The sequence below is a fragment of the Natrix helvetica genome, assembly GCF_964273705.1.
Source record: "Natrix helvetica genome assembly, chromosome: 2".
Taxonomy (NCBI): Eukaryota; Metazoa; Chordata; class Lepidosauria; order Squamata; family Natricidae; genus Natrix; species Natrix helvetica.
In genome coordinates this window covers 270073023-270096866 of record NC_138552.1, presented here as the reverse complement: position 1 = coordinate 270096866, position 23844 = coordinate 270073023, and the positions used below count along the sequence as shown (strand labels likewise).

Genomic DNA, 23844 nt, shown 5'->3' with positions numbered 1-23844 from the left:
TTTGACGGCTATCTAAATATAAGGAGTTACAAATACCCCGATTCCTTCTAACGTGAAATGTGCTCTCTTTGCACACAACAAAATCCGTAACTTGCTAAAGAGACTTCCAATTACCCTGGGTTCTGTACTGTTTGGTTTTGGCTTCCTTACATGCCCTTTATCTTTCCCACCATACTGGCTGGAGGAATTCTAGGAGTTGAAGTTCACATATCTTAAAGTTGCTATGGTTGAGAAACGCTGCTCTGGAACATAAGAGAATCAGGCATCTGGAAGAGGCCATTTTTAGGCTCTCACATCCAGACTCATGCCCTGCCTCCACTGATGGCTATATAGGGGAAATTGGGGAGTTGAAGGCCACACACCTTAAAAGTTGTCCGGTTTGAAAGATTCTGAGCTAGACTGTGCTTCAACACTTTCCACTGGCTTTCTAAATACTGGATTCCATCACTCTTGCTGATAAGAGTAGTTAACTGTTAAAAGCAGTTTTTAATAGTATTTGACCAGAATCTGCTTTCCTTCACTGTAAATTCATTAATCTTTATAATCTCTATCCTGATAAAATACAGAACCTGTTGTGGTCTTTGGGGCATTATCTTTTTAGATCAGTGTGCAAGAAGTACATCTCAAGGTTTATAGGTGGTTTCTTAGCATTCCTTTAAAAGTCTCCAGACCGGGAAGCACCAACTATTTGGATATTTTTAATTTTTAAGGCACCCATTTCAATCCCTATCCAAAAACGTGGTCTTGGCTCTGCCTAATTCTGCAGAACAACCTCAATGTCTTGCAGTAAACGACATACAGCTCTCAGATCAATGGAAACTGCCCGCCCATTATGGTTATTTCTACCTAGAGTTATGGTGGCGCAGTGGTTAGAATGCAGTACTGCAGGCTACTTCTGCTGACTGCCGGCTGCCTGCAATTTGGCATTTCGAATCTCACCAGGCTCAAGGTGGACTCACCCTTCCACCCTTCCGAGGTCAGTAAAATGAGGACCCAGATTGCTGGGGACAATATGCTGACTCTGTAAACCGCTTAGAGAGGACTGTAAAGCACTGTGAAGCGGTATATAAGTTTAAGTGCTATTGCTTATTCAGCCCCCTGCTTCCTCTCTTGTTAAGTGGTGTTGGATTGTAATCACCAGCAGTGTACGCAGTCATGTCAGCTACTGTAGAAATTGTGGGAGGGGTGCGTGTGTGTATGAGAGGGGGAGGAAAGACCGAGACTGAAAGGATGTCTGGTTTGGCAGACAAATAGACTAACAATCAAAGCAACTTCCTGACCTCTAAGCCTTTTGGAAGCCTGACTTTGAAGCAGAAAGGATGAAACTTACAGAGATATTTGCGAAGGCCGTCCCAACCATGAAATAGAAGAGGCGCGGCTGGGTCTCCAGGATATCTGTTGGTGACTGGAAGATCCAAATGGTGCACAAAATGAAAAGAAGGACTGGCGAGAGGAAAGGCAGCATGGCTTCATAGAAGGAGTGGTGCTTGAGGGTGCCTTTGGCATAGGCTCTGAAGGACAGAAGGTAGCAAACAAGGGCTTGGTGAATGAATGGGCCAAAGCAAGGTCATTTGGCAGAGGGGAGAGTCAACATTTAAATGGGAGTTGGGAGCCTGGCACTGCAGCCAGAAAGGGAGTGTCTGGTATCTCCATGGCCCCATCTGAACTTGAAAAGCCAAGGGAGAGCGGATGTTTGCCCAATATACTTTGCTTTTTCAACACTATTTCTGCAATGTGCAGATGCTATCCGTGACAATGCAAACACTTACTTGTAGTAATTGTTCAAGCTCATGGGAATGGTCACAGTAAGCGCACAGCCTAAAAAGGAAAAGAAAGAACCAATTTACTTTTCCAACAAATCTGTCTTTCTCCTTCAGATAAAAGCAGGAGACCCAACCAAATCTTATCCTGATTATTGTCTCTCTGTTTTGGGAACCGTGCATACTGTTATAGATCAAAGCAGCATTTACACTGTTAAATCATAATCAAGCAAATCCTATGCTCCATGTAATGTTTGAACTGGATAAATAAAAACCAATAGATATCACAAATAATTGTATATGCTTTCTCTTGAGAAAATTTTTAAAAAGGAACATAATTCAGATTTGCATCAACAATTAATAGACTCAGGCCTAATATTTACAAACATATTAACATGATTGTTTGCTAGTTTTCAAAAGCAGGCAAGGAATTAGCAACTTGGAGCCTGTAAGCCATTCCCTTCCCTTCCCAAGACCTCCAAAACTGCATCAAAGAAATTCAATCCATACTGATCCACAATGGTATATAATTTTTAGATTCTGAATGGGAACAGCAATAAAATAGATGTAATAAACATCCAATAGTCTTATGTTAGCTCATGTAACATGGCAAAGAATTATAAAAACTCGATGAGAGAAGGAGTAGCTTTTAGGACTACCTTTATAATACACAAGGAGAAATCTGTATCTAATTGTAAATTGAGGATCAAGAAAATAATTTTTCATACACCTGGCTTAATATTTTTACTATTTTGCATATGTTTTCATGTATTTTCATATCTTAGCAGGCAGCAGCATTTGGGACTATTTATCTCACCTTAAGACAATAATCTGATGTTATTCAGGTTATTGTCAACAATAACAACGAAGGTATCAAATCTATAGATTTGGATTCTAGAACAAGGAAGCAGAAACCACTTCTGTATTGTTGCCAAGAAAATTAATCTCTATAGTTTTGATATTTGTTCATTTAATTTATTTTAGAATTAAACTAGGCACATAGATCACACTGACATGTAATGTATCTGCACAGACATGTACCATATTTTTCTGAGTATAAGACGCACCGGAATATAAGACGCACCAAGATTTTGAAGAGGCAAATTAAAAAAGGTTTTGCACTCTGCAAACCACCTCAAAAACAGCCTGTTTTTCGCGAAAATAGGCCCATTTTTTGTCCAAAAAGGGCATGCCTAGCCTTTAGGAGGCTTGTAGAGTGCTCCTGGGGGCTTGGAGGGGGGAAACAAGCAAAAAATGGCCCATTTTTTGCTCATTTCTGCCCGTTTTTTACTCATTTCTGCCCTCCCCAGCCCCCAGGAGCACTCTGGAAGCCTCCTAAAGGCTATGCACTGCCATTTTTGCAAAGGGGGCGGGGTTTCGGGAGGCAAAAAAATGCTGTATTCAGTGTATAAGACGCACCCAGATTTTCACCCTCTTTTTTGGGGGGGAAAGGTGCATCTTATAGTCTGAAAAATACGGTAGATCATATTGTTTTGAAGTATGTGAAATATGTTGAAAGAGATCTATATTTTTGCTGATGTTAAAGGAATTAAAGCACCTTAAAGGTTACATGATAAATTACCATGATGGACTACTGGGAAATCGGGATGGAAGTGAGGGGCAACATTTCAACTGCAATTCTGTAACTTGAAATCCAAGGCAGGCGGGTATTTTGAAAGCTTTTAGAAAAGCACAACTACCTTTGGGATAAAGGTGAACGACCAAGCAGCCCCTAGCTAGAAAGTAACCACTTCAGAAACAACTGGAATAATTAACTAAAGTTCTGTGCACTTTGTGCTCTATGGTGCGATTTGGCTGTCTGCCAGAAGAGGGCTCCAAGGAATATGATAGATTGGGTTATAGATTTGTGCAAGCTTTAATGTATGTATTCTGGTGCCCAGAAGAAAATGGGGGGGGAAAAATAGCGGAGACCAAAACTTGAAACAAAAACTGTATTCCTCTCTTGCCTCAAAATTTCCGGAATTATTGAGTTGGTCAATAGGAAATACCTTAGTTTAGATGTATGTTGGTTCAGAGAATATATTCTTAAGAATGTGGCGAATATGTCATATTTATTCCAGTTTATTCACGTTCATTTTCCAAATACTTCCCCTAAAGTCAGCGTTTAGACAATTCTTTTTGTTATGTTCCAAGAAGTCAGTGTTGATTCCTAGTGACCACTATGGATAGGTTTTCTCCATGATGATCTCTTTCTAATTCGATTTTCCAAAAGTGCATTCATAGCCTCTGTGACTGAGTATATTCACCTTGTTGCTGATCATCCTCTTATTTTATTTATTTATTTGCTGCCCATTTCACTATGAGCTTACAACAAAGCAACAAAACCATACCAACACATGTATCTGACTACCATAATGTTACCTGACTTCTCTTTCCTTTCACCCTTCCCAGCTATAGAACCTTCTCCAGAGAACATTTATGTGTCTGAAGCTAGATAATTTAAGCCTGGTCATTTATGCCCTCAGTGAAGAACTCTGGGTTGATTCGTTCGATGATTCCCTGGTTTATTTTCTCAGAATATTTTCAGGAGTCTTACAATACAATACAATGCAATAGTAGAGTTGGAAGGGACCTTGGAGGCCTTCTAGTCCAACCCCCTGCCTAGGCAGGAAACCCTATACCGTTTCAGGCAAATGGCTATCTAACATCTTCTTAAAGACTTCCAGTGTTGGGGCATTTACAACTTCTGGAGGCAAGCTGTTCCACTGATTAATTGTTCTAACTGTCAGGAAATTTCTCCTCAGTTCTAAGTTGCTTCTTTCCTTGATTAGTTTCCACCCATTGCTTCTTGTTCTACCCTCAGGTGCCTTGGAGAATGGTTTGACTCCCTCTTCTTTGTGGCAACCCCTGAGATATTGGAACAATGCTATCATGTCTCCCCTAGTCCTTCTTTCTATTAAACTAGACATAATAATAATAATAATAATAAATTTAGATTTATTAGCCGCTCCCTTTCCAAGTAGGACTCGGGGCGGCGTACAATGGAGCATATAACATGAAACATATATAACAACACCAAACGTACATACACACACAACACACATACATACACGGAGGAGGAAGCAAATTACATCAATAGACAGTTAAAAATCTGCTTTAAAATACCCCAATTGTAAAAACCCAATAAAATTAATATTTAAGAACAATTTAAAAAACAGTTTGGAGGAATGGGAAAATTACGATTGCGATTGAGCCAGGCCGGATAATTGAAAGAGGTGGGTCTTCAGCTGTACACGGAAGGAGCGGAGATCGGAAATCATCCTGATGTCACGGGGGAGGTCATTCCATAGGGCTGGGCCCATCACAGAGAAGGCTCTGCTCCTGGGTGTCATACCCAGTTCCTGCAACCGTTCCTCATATGTTTTAGTCTCAAGTCCCCTAATCATCTTTGTTGCTCTTCTCTGCACTCTTTCTTTTTTACATCGTGGCGACCAGAACTGAATGCAGTATTCCAAGTGTGGCCTCACCAAGGCATTATAAAGCGGCAACACTGTTCTCCAACACTGTTCAAAAGTCTCAACACCTTCTTATCCTACTTTTTCAGAGTTTCACTTTCATGGAGTGTCATAGGAAGTACCACTCTTTACACAATTCTTATCTTTTGTAGGTATATCTTTTGCAAGGCCTTCATGGCTGCTGAACCAAGTGCTATTCTGCAGCACATTTTTTGAGCGCTCATTCCTTCACCTTTAGGATAGTTGATCCTAAAAGGCAGAAACTATCTTCCATTTTGATATTTCATGATCAATTCTAATGCTTTACTTTTACATGCACTTGATTATCTTGCTATATACAACTCATTTGCTACAATGCAGACAGACTGAAACCTGGTGACAGTTTTAGGCTTTCAACAGAAATGTCATCTGGTATGAAAATATTCTGGAACAAATAACTTCTCAGTGTGACCTCCTCCCATCCCCCATCCCGTAAGGAAATTCAGCATAAACAACAAACATTTTCTTGGTAAAGGCATGCTAGGTTTTGGTATAAAGCAGCTGTAAAGATACAGGTTTCTACAAGCACCTTCTTACCAATAATCATGACAACGAACAGGTCTTTATATAAAAAATGAAACAGGAAAGGGCTGTACCAGGCCTCCACTCCTATGATGGCTGTCACGATGTATACTAATGAAATAGTCTGGAAAAGAAGGCAGAATTACAGATCTTTATAATCATCATCCATCCAGCATTTCCAATTGACAAAACTGTCTAGAGATTTAAAAAAATATATCATGTAACATCAATGTTGTGCCAACTGGCAAAGCAATGATGGTCTGCTCTCAAGTTGCCATGGGCAGGAAGGAGGGAGAACTTATGGAGCAGTTCAGAAGCACATTCTACGCATACCTTCCTCAAGGTCAGATCTCAAATTACCAAGCCAGGCTGAAAGGCAGGGTTTTTACAGCCCGCAAAAGTGCCTTGTTGGACAATGTGATTCATGATACACTCTGGGAGGAGGGGAGAAACAGGGTCAGAGTTAAATTGTAAATCACTTGGGGCAGTGCTGACATGTTGAGCCTAATAAATAACTGGATTTCTTTTGAAATTTGGCTCGAGGCTCATGCGTTAAATAGGGCATGCGTAGGAACCCTGACATATTGGTGTAAATATTCCAAAACAGTCTTTTCTTCCTACCCTGTGCCTGCTGCAACTGCATGTCCAAGTATTAGTAATTAGTGCAAAGAGCAGAGCTAACTTTTCTTACCATTGCTAAAAGGGAAATATGCACACCGGGAGCTGATCGTCCGGTTTCCAGTGCTCCACCACGTGCATGAGCTTTCGTTTCGGCACTTGGTGCCGAAAAGGTTCACCAATATTGGTATAAGCTAACAGCATGAATGTATTAAGTTCAATATCATGAAAGACATATACACCATAGACCAATTTAGCTGAATCCTGAAATCACATACGGAAAGGACGACAGGCAAAAACGTTTCATCCATTGTTCTCCATTTACAGTTATGAGGTTACGGATTTTTGTTAATGTGTTTCAGATGTAATTTCCTAAATTTATAAGTGAGACTGTATATGGAGAATAAGGAAAGTGTGGAAAGAAAAAAAATCAAGGTCCCCTCTGCTCAGCCATGCAAGTATTTAAGTCCAAGTCAATAAAACCTCCAGGCAGCAAACGTAAGAGGGCAAAGGGCTCTTTTAAGGTTCCAACGTGGTGATTGTTCAGAAAATGTTCAATGGAGCATCCCAGAAGAGCGGAAGGAAAGTGCCTGCCCACCAGCATTCGGAGAGGAGTGGACAACTAACACCAACCAAAACAACTATAATGGTAGCTGTTTCTCAAACAAACAAAGCTACTTTTGCCAAGGTCTATGACATTCACTCCTGCCAATGAATGCACTCAATTTCATTCACTATGTTGCTGTGCTTGTCTCTGAAACATGCAGATGAAGAGAAGCACATGCTTTGATTCTTAGAATTATATGTCACAAGAGGCATCACTTTAGAGGAGACATACTCTCCACTCACTTTCTCTTGTGTACAAAGCTAAGGCCTCATCCAAAACATCTGTCCCTTAAAAGTATTTTTAAAATGCATCTTCTTCTTGCTTTGTTAAGGACTTAATTTAGAAGCTAGTTAAAAGTGTTATTTTCTTCATCTTTTTTTTCTCCAAGTAGTTAGATTAAGTTAGGGCTCTTAAACTGTAGGTCATAGCCCTCTCAGGAAATAAATATCATTCCAAAATATATAGAACAAACAATTAGAATGACTGTCTCAAAAATAAAAATCCATATTTCAGGAATTATGTAAAACTGGACAAGCTTCTACTTTGCATTTAAACTAATGTTTAAATATGATTATTTCCAATATAATTTTACTTTATAAAGCTGTAGGGCTCTGTTGTTGATTCTATGCACATACAAACACAATTAATTAATTTTCATTACGCAAAGTGGTGCATTTATTTCTCACCCAACTCTAATCTGAGTGAAATCATTAGGGGAGGGGGGGTTGTGGTGTCACATAATTTCATGCATTGTTTCAGAGGGTCACGGCACCAAAAGGTTTGAAAACTCCAGGGTTAAATCTTATTTCTAAAGAAATCTCACATAAAATAAGCAGGGATTTTAGCTGAAAGTGGTAATAATATGCCAGGGAAACAAATCTCATATTGCAGCACTGGTCAAAAGGGCCCAGCAGAGATGATACTACCTGAGACATCTCAGGAAACAACAGCTGAATGCAAAACTTCTGTTGACCTTCTACCGCTGCACCATAGAGAGTATTTTAATTTACTGCATCTGTGTAAGGTTTGCCAATTGCACAGTGGCAGATAGGACAGCACAGCAGAGTGTTAATGTCAAAACAGGGACAAATAGGCTGAAAAACAGCTTCTCTTCCAGGGCAGTAACCATACTGAATTCTATGGTATAGCACAATATTAATACAATATCGGGTTTTCAATTTTAATTATACAGAACAGTGGTGGCGAACCTTTTCAGCACTGAGCGCACAAACCGGAACGCATGTGCATGTGCGAAAACTGAAGACCAGCTGGCCGGTGCATGCATGTCTGTTCGTGGCTGTTTTGTGGGGCTTTTTTTCAGACTGTTTTGTGGGACGTTTTCAAGCTGCTTTCAGGGTGTTTTTGGCTGGAAAGTGGCCTGAAAATGGCCCCAAAACAGCCTAAAACATTTTCGGACTGTTTCAGGCCGTTTTCCAGTGCTCTGGAAAGTGCAAAGACCAGCTAGCTGGTGTGCAAGTGCGTGCTGGAAACCAGAAGAGCAGCTGGTGACAGCCTGCGGGCCCACAGAGAGGGCTCTGCGTGCCAGCTGTGGCACACGTGCCATAGGTTCGCCATCAAAGATATAGAATGTGAAGGATGTGTGTTTGTAAGTTTTTTTTTGTATAGTTATAATGTACACTGAAGATGGCGTTTAATTTTGTTGTACCACGTGCAATGACAATCAAGTAAACTAAACCCCAGAGAATCAAAATAAGCCAGATCTCTGCCCTCTCTTAAGGCAACCATTGGAAATGAGTGTGGCAAAAGGCTGGTTGACTTACCACCTGGCTGATATCGTAGCCCCAAGGCAAGAAGAGAATCCCTGTATTATACTTCTCCCAATGGGAAAGGATGAATGAGAACAGAACCATCCAAAGGAGCAGGTAGAGGATAAAAACGCTGACACCATTGGACCCTCGGCCAAAAGTGGAGTATACGGTCACCACAAAGAACATGCAAGCCCAGCTGTCCAGGCCATGGTCAAAGAGTTCCCCAAGTGGGGAGCTGGATTGGGTGCGACGTGCCTGTTTCCCATCCACACCATCTGAAGAGAGAGATATCACAGAAAGAGAAGGTTAACTGATTCGAATGGCTGGGATTAAAATGAGAAGAAAAATACATTAAGGAAAGAAATCAAAGCAAAAATATTCAGGAACTAAGCTCGGTGAGGCTTCGACAATTCATAAACCAAGGTCCGTTTACTTCTGCCATTGTTGTTAAAAACAACTGAAAAGTGCAGGAGGTTTTATGAGGCAGAAGAAAAGATTTGGTTTCAATTGTGGTTAATAGAACCCCTAAAACATCCCCCTTTCTTTGCTGTAAATCCTACTATTTTCCTAAAATTGCTACAGATCCATAATTGCTCTTTTGCAGGACCCCTAAGGCCTTGTATCACTGCATTCATCTTTAAGTATTCTTGCTACATTTTTTTCCTATGCACGCTCTACTTGCAATTTACTAGTAGTAGATACCCTAATTTCCTTGTGTAAAAGCGGATCAGAATATGTTGCTTCCAGAAGAAAACTAAAACAAATTGCTTGTGGCTTTGCGCCTGCATCTTTCAGGCTTTCCTTTCTTGCCCCCGATACAACTGAAATGGAGAAGCAACCGCTATTTCAGAAATATGAATGTGCAACAGAGAACGGATCAGCTTCTCTGTCCCTTTGGGAAAAACATCCTCTCCTATTTCAGCCACAAGCATTGGTGTTAAGGGGCATAAGGTACAAATCTGATTGCACGTGTATTTTGCACTAGACTTGTAAGTGTAATAAGAGGCAGCTTATCATGGAATTTGGTCTCAATAACATTAATGCTCATTTAATATGTTGCTAATTGTATAAATACAGTGCGCAGGAAATGAACAGATCTTACCTAGCGTATAAGCCGCAAAATTGAGGAGACCCACTATGACCCACACTTTGTTTGGAACGTGCTTTTGGTCTGGTGCTGCAGGAAAGACAGTAATTCTGAGTCATTATTTTCTCCAGGAAAACATCTTTCAAACAAGAGTACATTTTAGCAATTAAGGTCAGGCTCATCCTATTACAGGCTCATCCAACCTGGAACTCTTCTAACGTTTCGGGACAATAATAAGTCACAGCAGCTGGTTAGCAGTTGATTGGTCTTGCCTGACCTCAAAAAAGCTTGGGTGAGAAACTACCAGGAAATACTAGTGCTGTAAATTAGAATCAGAGGTTTTTAAAAAATCCATTGAATTCTTAGCAGATACCACTCAATTGTGAAATGCCACTTTTATTGCCATAATTATAGTGTAAAATAGTGATTTATTTATTTGTTCAGCACATTTCTACACCACCCACTACTTTTGACTCTGGGCAGCTTACAATAAATTCAAACTACAATTACAAGTTGAAATAATATGCAGATAAAACAGCAGCAGCAAGATCAGTTGATCTGAAGAGAGATATAAGTACCGTGTTCCCCTGAAAATAAGACAAGGTCTTATTTTCTGTTGACCCTGAAATAAGCGCTTGATATTATTTTCGGGGAGGACTTATTATTTTTGAGGTGCAGGAGGCGGCAAGTGTGGTCACCTCATGGTTGCTGCTGTGTTGCAATATTTTCAGGGGAGGGGTTATTTTAGCGCATGCACTCAAAAGCTTATTTATTATGGGTTTATTATCTGGGGAGGTCTTATTTTCGGGGAAACGGGGTATTAGAATGGGACATACAAATTTCCTGGTGGGTGAGGCTTAATGATTTATGTCCCCAGCCTCTGCCAAATCAAAACTTCTTGAGAAAACGTATCCTTCCCACACTCTCCTGATGCTTGGCCTGCAAACCAGACAATTCCTCACCCTTTTGGCACAGGGCTACGGGGGAAATGGAATCAAAATCATCTGGAAAATCCTATACTGCATTTTATATTAATAAATAAGGCAACCCTTGTCGTGTGAAAGACAGGCAAAGCTTCCTTTCAGAAAGGCGTGGGTGTGGCCAGAAGAAGAATGAGATTTCATTTTCATTTCCATTTAATTAAATGTAGTTATTAAACTTTGGGTGTATGGTACATTCTGTGAATTTCTGCATGCAAACCTTGGGGAAGGGAGGCTGCATTCAATCCAAAGAACTCAAGTTATATACTATTGCTCTGAAGGTTATAACCCTTCTCAATACTTAAAAGAAACGAAACAGCATTTCAGCTACTATAAAGTATCATGGTTCTAATTTTTCTTTTTCTCACAGGTGTGAATTTCAGTACTAACAAATACAAAGCCTGCATTTCCATCGAATTATATCCACTGTTAAGTGAGACACACTTGTTCAGAAAGTGTTGATTCTCGGGAAAAAATTGAAAACAAAGGACCAAAGATAATAGCATTTATGTATGTATGTATGTATGTATGTATGTATGTATGTATGTGTATATGTACATGTGTATATGCACATACCATTCCATAGTGCTTTATATATATCTCTAAGCGGTTTACAAATGTCAACATATTGCCCCCCAAAATCTAGGTCCTCATTTTACTGACCTCGTAAAGATGGAAGGCTGAGTCAATCTTGAGCTGGTCACGATTGAACTCTTGGCAGTGGGCAGAATTAGCCTGCAATACTGCATTCTAACCACCACAGCTACTTCTACTATAACTAATATAATTACCTGTTATAACACAACTTTGACATAATTTGAGGTAATAGATTGTATATCAGTGAGAAGCAAAACATGCAACTGATGTTGAATAAGTTAATAGGGTGATTCTTTTTACCAGGTTCATGGCCTAGATAGTAAAGTTCAAAAATATAAACACAGGAAAAGAAAGCAATGCCAATCATTTCCCCTCTTATTGCCAACAAACATCATCAAAATGTCCATTGTAGTGATTGGAAATTTAGCTTGACTTGTTTTATTTAATCAATTTATTTGCTAACCAACTCAGAACCTTGAGGGAAACGTGACCAGTGAAATGCAAAATAAAACAAAGAGTTTCTGTATTAATGAAGCCTCATGTACTCTTGGCAAGAATTTAAAACCTTACTTTGTACTTTCACATACAGTAGCTGATTTCCATTACCTGTATTTCTGCCAAATTTCATTCAGGCTTATGTATAATATTAAAACTTTATTAACTAGCTCTGCATAAATTTTAAATTCCATTTGGGTCAAAAATCTGTGAGGCCATGTTTTTTTTTAAGAAAAAAAATGTCTTTAGGGAGAGAAAAATACACATTCCGCTCTCAATCTAAACAGAATTTGTCCTTCCAGTTAGGAAAAATACACCCAGGAAGCAGCACCATTATAAAAACTTTTATCATATTGGTGATTAGCTGGGCAGCAAACAGCAGTGAAAGAAATAAACAAGAGGAGAATTGTCTGCCCTCAGGATCATTTTTGCAAACGAACACACAGAGGGCAGCTGCTATATACTATTTGTTGAGATGGACATCTTAAAACATGTCTATTTACATGTCTTACCCACATACAGTGAGGGAAAGCCAAAATTATCAATTTCAAAATACCATATTTTTTCTGAGTATAAGATGCTCCGGAGTATAAGACGCACCTTAGGTTTTGGGGAGCAAAATAAGAAAAAAAAAATCTGCCTCTGCCTACCAGCATCCCTTGGTATTCATCTGGCTAGCATCCTTAGCAAACAGCCTGGTCAGCTTCAGCACATTAGCCTTATTCAGCACGAGCAGCGGATTGGCTGGTGGACCAGCCCCCTGGAATACCCCCAATCAGCTGTTCCCAGAGGTGAACTTCAGCAACATCTTAAAACATGTCTATTTTCATGTCTCACCCACATACAGTGAGGGAAAACTAAAATTATCAATTTCAAAATACTGTATTTTTCTGAGTATAAGATGCTCCGGAGTATAAGATGCTCCGGAGTATAAGACGCACCTTAGGTTTTGGGGAGCAAAATAAGGGGAAAAAATTCTGCCTCTGCCTACTATCATCCCTTGGTATTCATCTGGCTAGCATCCTTAGCAAACAGCCTGGTCAGCTTCAGCACATTAGGCTTATTCAGCACGAGCAGCTGATTGGCTGGTGGATCAGCCTCCTGGAATACCAATCAGCTATTCCCAGAGGTGAACTTTAGCAACAGGTTCGCTGTTTGTGAGTGCATGGAGGCGGTGATCGGTGGCGATGTGCTCTAGCGATCGCCACAGCCTTGAACGGGTCTCAAATGGAGCGTTCAGATGCTGAAAACAGGAGGTACAGAGGCCAAAAATGCAAGCCAGGAGGGGATGATGGTCTGTGGCAATCCTTACATCCTGGAACAGGTCTAAAACACAACACGCAGAGGCTGAAGGGGGGGGGGAGTGAGGGCTACATTCAGTATATAAGACGCACCCAAATTTTCACCCTCTCTTAAGGGGGAGGAAATGTGTCTTACACACTGAAAAATACGATGACAAGAACCACTGAGGCATCTTTGCAGAACTTCACTAAGGATAATCCTCCTTATAGAGCAGTGCTGTCAAACTCCTGGCCCACAGGCCAAATGCGTGATGCACTGGTCACACCCCCGCCTGGTTTAGCGAAGAAGAAAAAGGTCCCGATACGTTATGTGATGCCGCCTTGACTCTCTAAATTTGACAGCCCTGTTGTAGAGGAAAAGAGATCAAACAACATACTCCACTGAGTCAGACTTAGGGCATGTTGCCGATTAACCCTAATTAAAACTTAAATGTTACTCTTGGATAGTAAATGGATTGTGGCTAAGCCTACAAGTAGTAAATCCAATTAAGCATTTCAATTAAATAAGACAAAAAAGAGTTCCAGCAAGAAGTTGCAACATGGACTGCTCCTAATCAGTTTCCAACCAGCCATTCATGCTCTCTTCTATGAGTCAAACCTCTTCAATCTGATTTTCAGTCCCTCTGCGTACAGAGTAGTCTATAATCATATAATTTTGGTTTATTCTAACGTCTTCAAAGCAAGATTGCACAATGGAAGTTTATTTAAATCAGTATCCCATTCTCCTTGACAGCCAACTTTCTGAGCAGTCTATCAAATAAACCTGAGGATTAACTAGAAACTGGTATTTAAGAGCTGGAAGCAAAAGACACCTACTGTATCCTATTTGGTAGCTAATTAGAACTTCATTTCCCTAATCTGCTTTGGAAACTTCTAATTGGTAGGTATTATCTCTATAGCTGGTGATGAAGAATGCCCCATCTTATAAAAAGGAGTATTTGGTGAACCTCTACCTTAGGGCTGTCAAACCCTGTGCATCGTCGTGGGGACTTTTTGGGACTTCCCCCCCTTCACTAAACCGGGTGGGGGCAGAGCCTGGACAAGATGCATCCAGCCCGCCGCCCACAAGCCCTGCTCTAATCATTTCATTTCTTTGGACTTCTGGGATAATGGAGGAAAATTAGACTTGTGCACTTTTGCAACGCTGTACATAACTTTCTGCATCCATTTCCATCCTTTTTTCATTTTCATTATAGAGCAGTTCTTGACACTGATGACTTTTGATTCAGTGCAACATCTGAAATTATTTCTAACATTATTAGTTTAAAAAAAAGAGGGGGGGTGTTCATTGGTATAATCTAGTAAAAATCCAGTGTTCTGTAAGTTAAACAATTCTGTACTATTGGTATCTCAATTTGAGTTTATTGGTTTTTATGGCATGAATCACAAAAGGTGTTTTCTTAATATGGTTTCAACTTTTACTTCTTTAATGCTTTTTTCTCTTATTGTTGTTCTATTGTAAATTGCCCTAAATCCGTGGATTGATGAAACAAAAAACTTAGATTTCTTAATATGGTTTAGGTCAGTTATGGCGAACCTTTTCAGCACCGAGTGGCCAAACCGGAATGTGTGTGCATGCGTGCGCACGTTGGAGCGCCGCAAACCCAAAGATCAGCTGGCTGACACGCATGTGCACGTCTGCCAGCCGGCCTTCATATTTCAGCATGCGCATGCGTGCCGGCCAGCTGGTCTTCACGCACGCCGGAGCACCAAAAACTTGAAGAGTAGCGGGCCGGCGCACACATGCCTGTTTTTTGGGCATTTTCAGGACTGTTTTTTGCTGGAAAATGGCTGGGAAGCAGCCAGAAAACAGCCCGTAAAATGGCCTGAAAACCAGCCCAAAAACGGCTGAAGAATGGCCAGGAAAACGGTCTGTTTTTGGCCGGTTTTCGGGCCGTTTTCAGGTCATTTTCCAGCCCTCTGGTGCCTGCGAAGAGCAGCTGGCGATGGTGCGCAGGCCCACAGAGAGGGCTCTGCATGCCACCTCTGGCATGTGTGCCATAGGTTCGCAATCAGGGTTTTAGGTTGTTATGAAAGAGAGTGTAGCTGTTAAGGTTGATCCAGAATGAGGGAAACCCAAATTCATGTCTACTCTCAGCCATAACTGCCTTCCCCAATCCTATTCAATCTATCTGAATCATTCCTCTCAAGAGAAGCTGTGGGTAGTCCCTCATTTTGGTGAGATGATGGAGGCCAAATATAGGAAGCACTAGCTCTTGGGAAGACAGCCCCAAAATTTTGGAACAGCCTTCCCATGGAGATTAGATTAGCCTCATATTTTGGAAGGTTGTTAGATAGGTCGTTGGTACTTACCTGATACGCCTCTTCTCATAGTGGGGGAGGAGTATCCAGAATGGGTTGACCTTGTCCTCTCGTTGATTGGACTGAGTCAGATCAGCTCTTTGGGACACACCCTGGTTACCAAGTACCACTCAGTTATTGGCGAAGAACTCTATCTGACTCGTTGCGCCATTCACTCCAGACTCTTATACCAGTTTTAAGCCTTTATTGATTTAACCTTCAACACAACTGTTTAACAACCAAACATAACACTTAGTTACATAACCGTGTCAGGGAGGGACTGGATACTCCTCCCCCACTATGAGAAGAGGCGTATCAGGTAAGTACCAACGTCCTTTCGCCATAGTGAGGGGGAGGAGTATCCAGAATGGGACATACCAAAGCCTAAACGTCCCTAGGGAGGGTGACCACTGAGGCAAACATGCCCCCAAACTCATGCCTGGTGAGGCGTGGCCCCCGGCCTGTGAACAGCCTGTAACACCCTGTGGCCGAATGATGCTTCTGCCGAGGCAAAAGAGTCCAACTTATAGTTCCTCACGAAGGGTGAGGGGGAAGCCCATGTGGCTGCCCTGCAGATTTCAGCCAATGAGGCCTGCGTGGCCCAGGCCATAGAAGTGGCCACGCTTTAAATGGAATGAGCTGTGATATGGCTCAGTGTCGGCAGGCCCTTTGATTGGTAGGCAGTAGCAATACAGGTTCGCAACCACCTGCCTATAGTGGTGGAAGTCACCTTGTTTCCCAGAGACCCCAGCTGGAAGGAGACAAACAGGGCTTCGGATTTCCTGTTTGGCCTGGTTCTTCTGAGGTAGATCCTCAGAGCCCTCCTTACGTCCAGAGTGTGCCACTTCTTCTCTAACGGGTGAGAAGGATCTGGACAGAAGTTGGGCATGATCAGCTCCTACGAGCGATGGAAGCAGGAACACACCTTGGGGATGAAGGATGGGTCCAACCGTAGCACCACTCTGTCTTGGTGGAACACGCAGAGATCCTCCCTGGTGGACAGCGCTTGCAGCTTGGATATCCGCCTGGCGGAGGTGATGGCCACTAGGAAGGCCACCTTAAGAGTCAAAAACTTAAGTGAAACTGTTCGTAAAGGTTCAAATGGAGTGCCTGTCAGAGCGTCCAATATCTTGTGCAAGTCCCAGGAAGGGTACCTGTGTACCGTGGGCGGTTTAAGGTTGGAAGCCCCCTTGAGGAATCACCTGACCATGGGGTGGTGAGTCAAGCTCTGGTTCCTGCCGCAGAGGAGAACTGATGAGATAGCTGAAACCTGTCTCCTAATTGTGTTGGGAGCTAACCCCCTGGCCAGGCCCGCCTGGAGAAAGTCCAGAACTTCTGGAACCGTGACCTGGATTGGATCGTGCCCCTGGGAGTTGCACCATGTGGAGAAGACACGCCATGTAGCGCCGTAAATGTGCTCCGTGGAGGGTCTGCGGGCGGCCTGGATGGTCTGTATAACCTTGGAGGAGAAGATGTCTTTCCTCAGGATACTCCACTCAAGCGCCAAGTGGTCAACTGGAGCCATTGAGGGTCTGGGTGCACCAGCGACCCCTGCCTAAGGGATATCCTCTCCTGGGGGATTCTCCAGGGCCTGTCCACTGAAAGTGACTGGAGATCTGCGAACCACGGCCTCCGGGGCCAGTGAGGGGCCAACAGGACAACTTCCGCCCCCTCCCGAATGATTTTTTGTATGATCCTGGGAATCAGGGGTAATGGCGGGAAGGCATAAAGAAGACCCCTGGGCCAGGGGCTTTGGAGAGCATCCATCCCCTCTGCCCCCCGTGTCTGGTAGTGCCCCTGACCCTGCTGATCTAGTGGCACTGGTTGGATCGCCCTGATATCCAAAAGGTGTTGGATGGTCTCCTGCATCAGCAACCTCCGGGTCGGGTTCTTTGAGACCGGGCAGATTCGGAAGAAACTCGGGGGGTTGGAAAGGAACTTGAGCGAAAGGCCATACCTGATGGTGTTCTGAACCCACTTATCAGAGGAGGAGAGGTCCCAGCGGTCGGCAAAGTACGCCAAGCGCCCCCCAATTGGGGGGGGGGGTGAGCTGGGTCTAGATCTAGTTTTTGCAGAAGGAGTGCCCTCTGCCTCCTCCTCTGCCCCCTCGAAAGGGCCGCTTCTGCTGTCTGCCTCTCTGGGTATCTCTGCCTGGCAGAGAATCCTCCCTGGTACTGCCTGGCCCCTGAGTACCTTGCATCTGACCCCCTGAAGGAATCCTGACCCCAAAAGGAGGACCCAGAGTCTTGACCCCGGGAATAGGAGCTTCTGGGGTACGGAGCCGTCCTGAAGCTGCTCCTCTTCGGAGCAGTGGGCAGGACCTTCCTCTTGTCCTTGTTCTCGATCAGGTAGGGCTCCAGAGCTGGTCCAAAGAGAGAGTCCCCTGTGAAGGGAGCCGATGCCAGGCACCACTTGTGGTGTATGTCCGCCTGCCAATGTCGTAGCCACAGCAGCCTGTGGGAAGCTACCGACGAAGCGATCGCCCTGGAAGCAAACCTGGCTGCGGCTAGGATGGTGTCCGATGAAAATTGGATGGCTGCCACCAGTTTGTTGATGTCCTGGTGCGATCTGACATCAGTTATGGGGGTGTGTTGCTGTAGCTCCTGCAGCCACAGCAAGGAGGACCGATTGAAGAAGGAGGCTGTGGTGGCTGCTTTCACTGCCCAAGCAGCCGCTTGATGACTCCTCTGCAAGGTGAGGTCCGCCTTCCTGTCCTTCAGCTTCAGAGCATCCTCTGGCTCCCCAGGCATGTTGGTAGGCATATGCAGAGCCATGACTGGGGCATCGATGGATGGTTGCGATAGCACTTGAGCCATCTCCTGATCCACGTTGAAGAAAACCGGTCCGTGGATGTGGGCGTGGGTCCCATGGTGGGAGATGCCCATTGGCGCTTGACCAGGTCGAGAAAGGCCCTGGGAGTAGGCACCATGTCAGCCTCGATGGCCTGCACGTCGAAGATGGTCTTTGCTGAGAAACCCTGGCGTTGAGGCGGCACTTCTGCTGCTCTGTTGCCTAGCTTGGCGGCTGTCTTGGCCTTGAAGAGCAGTGATTTGTACAAGGAGGGCTGGAATAACCCAGTAAATGTCGGTTTAGGAGGAGGCATGCCTTCGTCTTCAGACAGTTTGTCCTCTCTAATCTCACGCTCCTCGCTTTCCAGGTCACTGTCCTCTTGGCATGAGGCTGGGGAACTGGGAAGATCCGCTTTCTGGACTTCCAGGTATTCAGGAGCCCTGAGGGGGGAGCTCCCTGTGGCTGTGGCTATTGGAATGCCGCTGCCATGCAGTGCTGGAAGGCCTACATCATCAGGTCTTGAAAATTGGATACCCCTGTGGGGGGCAGCTGGCTAGAGCCCATGCCCCTCTGCGCAGGGGGAACGCCCGAGTGTGGTAGTCCAGTGGGCAGGGCTGCCCCCACTGCTGAGGGGGGGAATTGCCACCCCTGAGCAGAGCCACAAAGGCCTGAGGTGTCTATAGGGATACTCGCTTGCATGGCTGGGTTCTCCTTTGTGGCTCCACTGGGTGGGGGAGTCCCTGGAGTCTTCCCCTCTGTGCCCGGGCCTAGGGTACTGTTATGACTGCTTGCCTTCTTGCAGAGATGCTCCAAGGTCTTATGCCTTCGCTTCTCATACTTAGAAGAGGGCTTGGAAGGCTTGTGACACCCCCCCCACTCTGCCTCTGCCCTGGGGGAGAGGTGCTTCCTTTTGGCCTTAGCCTCACCCCCCCCCCGCGTGCAGTCTCTGGGATGGTCACTGACCTGGGTGGATGCTCCTCTGCCCCTCCGGTGGGGCTGCTGGCCGTAGTTGCAGCTGCCTGGATTCTTCCTTCCTCGGAGCTGCTGGGCACCGCCATCTTGGATCACGTGGATCCTCCCGGCTTCAAAATGGCGCCGCGCGGCTAGAAACAAAGGGCGCGACTTTTAAAAGTTTTTTCCAAGCGGCTTGTGCTCCAAGGAGCTGCCGCGCGCCCTTACCGATGGCTTCCTTGCCTCCTGCCTCCTTCCGATGCCACTGTGGCCGGGGACTCCCTTCCGGCTTCTCCGCAGTCTTCTGGCCATGTGGAGGCGGCGCGTGGGCTCTGCATCGCTTGGATAAGCAGCGGTTCGCCGCTTGACCCCTGAGGGGAACAGCGGAGCACTCCTGCGCTTGTAGAGCCTCTGTGGCAGGGCTTGCCTCCAGGAGGCTTGTGCCCTAGTTTTCCTGCTTGCCCGGCAAAGATCCTCACTGAGTGACTCCAGTCTTTCAGTGGCCTGGGCTGCGTGCTGCCCCAGAGGGCTTGTGGCAGTCCTTCCAGGAAGGAGGCGGCTGTAATGCGGTACAGGGAGGCAAAATTCGCGGACCCAATTCTTTTCTTTCTATTTATTTCCAGGTTGCTGGAGATCCAGAATGGTCAACCGCCCATTGAGTGGACTGAGTCAATAACTGGGTGGTACCTGGTGACCAGGGTGTGTCCCAAAGAGCTTATCTGACTCAGTCCAATCAATGAGAGGACAAGGTCAACCCATTCTGGATACTCCTCCCACTCACTATGGAGAATAGCTTCATATTTTGGAAGGAGTTTGGGTGATTTATGGACATTTCACTGAGTGTCAAGCCATGAGTAAATTGTGCTCTACATATTATTTTATTATGAATGTTTGTTGTACTGTAAGTTTGGTTTGTATGATGATAAGTGTTATTAGCTGCCAGATTCAATAAATAAATTAATATTACTCTTCAGATTTATGCAACCTCAACCATTTCCCAGCTGCCCAGAGTCACCTCAAACAGTGAGAAGGGCAGTTTATAAATAAAATAAAATAATTTGTGGACCCAGGTTAAAGCACCTGCATTATCAGATAATAAACAGGTAATTGGCTTATCAACCAACTGTTTAACAAATGTTTATTGTGATGATGGCCTTGGACTTCCAGCTGTTACAAAACACCCTTGCAGTCATGTGATTGCAATCTGGGTGACTGACAACCAGACTGCACTTACAACTGGCTGCCAAGCACCCTGTGATCATCATTTGCAACCTTCTCTGCTGGATTTCCTTGAAAGAGCTGCCTGCCAAAGGGAGCTGAGCTCCTTTAGTGGAGTTAAGGAATGGAGTTCAGATTCTGAAGCTATTCCTGCATCCTGTCAAAAGCGTTCCCTTTCCCATGTGAAGGGGAGCTTAAATCCTTCAGCGGGGTAGATAAATGAAACTCATATCCTGATGATTTAAGCTCTGCTTCCCGACTCGGGGGAGGAGTTCTCTTCCGTGAATGGAAGCGAGCCAGCAAGCAGCTCTTTCAGCCAGTCCCTAGAGATGAGAGGGAGCCAAAATGCAAGCAGGATTTTCAGCTCTTCAGCAGATAGATAGATAAGATAAGGTGTGTTAAATGACTCAGGTAGGTAGGGAAGGGCCTGGGAGGCCCTGTGCAGCAGCATGCAAGTGTCTCTTCATTCAGAAGCTGTAAATTCTGTTTGAATTTTGGCAGAGGGGATTTTCAGCTTCTGAATGGAGGCTCCCAAGTTCCCAAACAGGCACCCTGCATCCCTTACTTGGGACTCTGTTCGCTTAACAACCACAACCAGGAGTGCCAGGATTGTGATTACCGAGCAAAGTAGTCATAGGGGGAGTCACATGACATCTTGCTTAACTGCTTCGCTCAACAACCAACACAAAATTATAGTAATTAAGTGAGGACCAAGGACAACCTGTAAAGTCCTTCATGGTTTGGCATCATAATATGTGAAGGAATATTTCTTCCTGTAATTTTCAATCTTCGTTTAAGATCCTCTTGAAAGAGGATATTCTCCCAGGGCAATAATGGTTAGTGACCATCCACAGTTGTTAAGTGAACCAATGATTTGTAGTCAGTGAGGTTTTCCCCAAAACTGGCAATATTTTGAGAGGGAAAGGGAGGGAGGGGGATAGGGAATGGGGAGGAGAGAGAAAAAGAGAGAGAGAGAGAGAAAGAGAGAGAGAGAGAATTTTAGTCCTGCCTTAAGCACAAAGCTAACTGTGTGACTTTGGGCCAGTCACTTCCTCTTAGCCATAGGAAAGAGGCAATGGCAAGCCACTTCTAAAAAAACCTTGCTAAGAAAACTGCAGGGACTCCCAAGCAAACACCAGGAGTCAAATTGCACAGGATATTAGAAAATTCCTATAATATTCTGGTATTCGTCAAAGCTGTTATAAAATATAGTCAGCAGGACAATGCAAATGGCTGTATGTGCAGCCCAATTGGCAAACATCCAAAGTGCAATCATGTGACCTCGGTGTGTGTGGATGTGTGTGTGTGTGTGAGAGAGAGAGAGAGAGGGAGGGAGAGGGAGAGAGACTGTCAGAATATAGAATCTGGGTTGTAAGCCCCCCAAAGTATGTCAGAATTTTGAACTGCTGCTAAGCAACTGTTCATAGGTCAAGTATTACCTGTACCTATATTTTCATTCTCTCAGGTATTTTAATCAATTGATGTGTTTGCTCTTACTGTTTTATATTTGTAATGCATTTTAATTGTGATTTATCATATTTCAGTTTTCATTTAGAATAGAATAGAATAGAATATTTATTTCTTAGCCGCACCCTCTCCCGAAGGACTCGGGGCGGCGTACAATAAAACATACAAAATACATATCTGGACAGGACATACATATAACAAAGACGTATATAAGACGTATACAAGGAGGAGGTAGGCTGATAGATAAAAAACAAAAAATCACAATATTTAAAAACCCCAATAAATAAGTTCAATTAAATCACACTAATAAAAACCCGTCAGGAGCGATATCATGGTTGAGCCAGGCCAGCTACTTGGAATAGGTGGGTCTTGAGCTTAACTTGGAAGGAGCGGAGGTCAGACGTAGTCCTAATATCCGGAGGGAGGTCATTCCACAGGGCTGGGCCCACCACAGAGAAGGCTCTACTCCTAAGCGCCGCCCCTCGACACTGTCTGGTGGACGGCACCTGGAGGAGTCCCTCTCTGTGCGAGCGAATTGGTCGCAGGGATGTATGGGGCAGAATACGATCCCGCAAGTAACTAGGTCCTGAGCCATGGAGCGCTTTAAAGATAGTTATCAAAACCTTGAAACGCACCCGATAGACCACAGTAAGCCAGTGCAGCTGGCGCAGGAAAGGTGTCACATGGGAGTACCTAGTACTCCCCATAATTACCCGCGCGGCTGCGTTCTGGACCAACTGTAGCCTCCGGGTGCATTTCAAGGGAAGCCCCATGTAGAGAGCGTTACAGTAGTCCAGGCGAGACGTCACCAGCGCATGAGTGACTGTGCGTAAGGTGTCCCGGTCCAGTAGGGGGCGCAATTGGCGCACCAGGCGAACCAGGTGGAACGCCCCCCTTGCCACGGCTGTCACATGGTCATCCATGGACAGCCGGGCATCCAGGAGGACGCCCAAATTGCGCGCCCGCTCCACGGGAGCAAGTTGAACGCCCCCGATGGCCAAGGATGGAATTAATTGGCTGAACCGGGGAGCCGGTACCCACAGCCACTCCGTCTTGGAGGGGTTGAGTTTGAGTCGGTTGTCATCCATCCAGACCCGTACGGCTTCCACACACCGGGACATCACTTCGACGGCCTCGTTGGGGTGGTTCGGGGTGGAAATGTACAGCTGAGTATCATCAGCGTACAGATGATATCCCACCCCAAAACCACGGATGATCTCACCCAACGGCTTCATATATGTATTGAACAGGAGTGGCGAGAGGACCGACCCCTGTGGCACCCCACACGTAAGGGGGCTTAGGGTCGACCTCTGCTCTCCTGCCAACACACGTTGCGTCCAACCGGAAAGGTAGGAGCCGAACCACCGCAAAATGGTGCCCCGGACCCCCAGCCCCTCCAGTCGGCGCAACAGGATACCATGGTCGATGGTATCAAAAGCCGCCGAGAGGTCTAATAGGACCAGGATAGAGGAACAACCCCTATCTCTGGCCCTCCAGAGATCATCTACCAACGCGACCAAGGCCGTCTCCGTGCTGTGCCCGGGACGGAAGCCGGACTGGCGCGGATCTAGATAATCATCTTCCTCCAGATGTCGTGGAAACTGATAAGCCACCACACTCTCTACAACCTTCGCCAAGAAGGGAAGGTTGGAGACAGGACGATAATTGGCCAGCTCCATAGGGTCCAGGGAAGGCTTCTTGAGAAAGGGTCTCACCACCGCCTCTTTCAAAGAGGCCGGGAGAGACCCCTCACTCAGCGAAGCGTTCACTAGGCCCAGGAGCCAGTCACGTGTAACCTCCCAGGATGCCAGTACAAGCCAGGAGGGGCACGGGTCCAATAAACATGTGGTGGGTCGCAGTCGTCCA

General features: G+C 44.8%; 1 protein-coding gene across 1 annotated transcript in view; it reads right to left on the bottom strand.

The window, feature by feature from the left end:
- Positions 1-23844, bottom strand: part of SELENOI (selenoprotein I) — a 54732-nt gene that overhangs the window by 8974 nt on the left and 21914 nt on the right. The window contains exons 4-8 of the mRNA XM_081943718.1: positions 9894-9968; positions 8804-9066; positions 5813-5921; positions 1770-1818; positions 1331-1511 (exon numbers count right to left, since the gene is read on the bottom strand). Of these exons, the coding sequence (XP_081799844.1) occupies positions 1331-1511; positions 1770-1818; positions 5813-5921; positions 8804-9066; positions 9894-9968 (677 nt within the window). The remainder of the gene's footprint in view (positions 1-1330; positions 1512-1769; positions 1819-5812; positions 5922-8803; positions 9067-9893; positions 9969-23844) is intronic.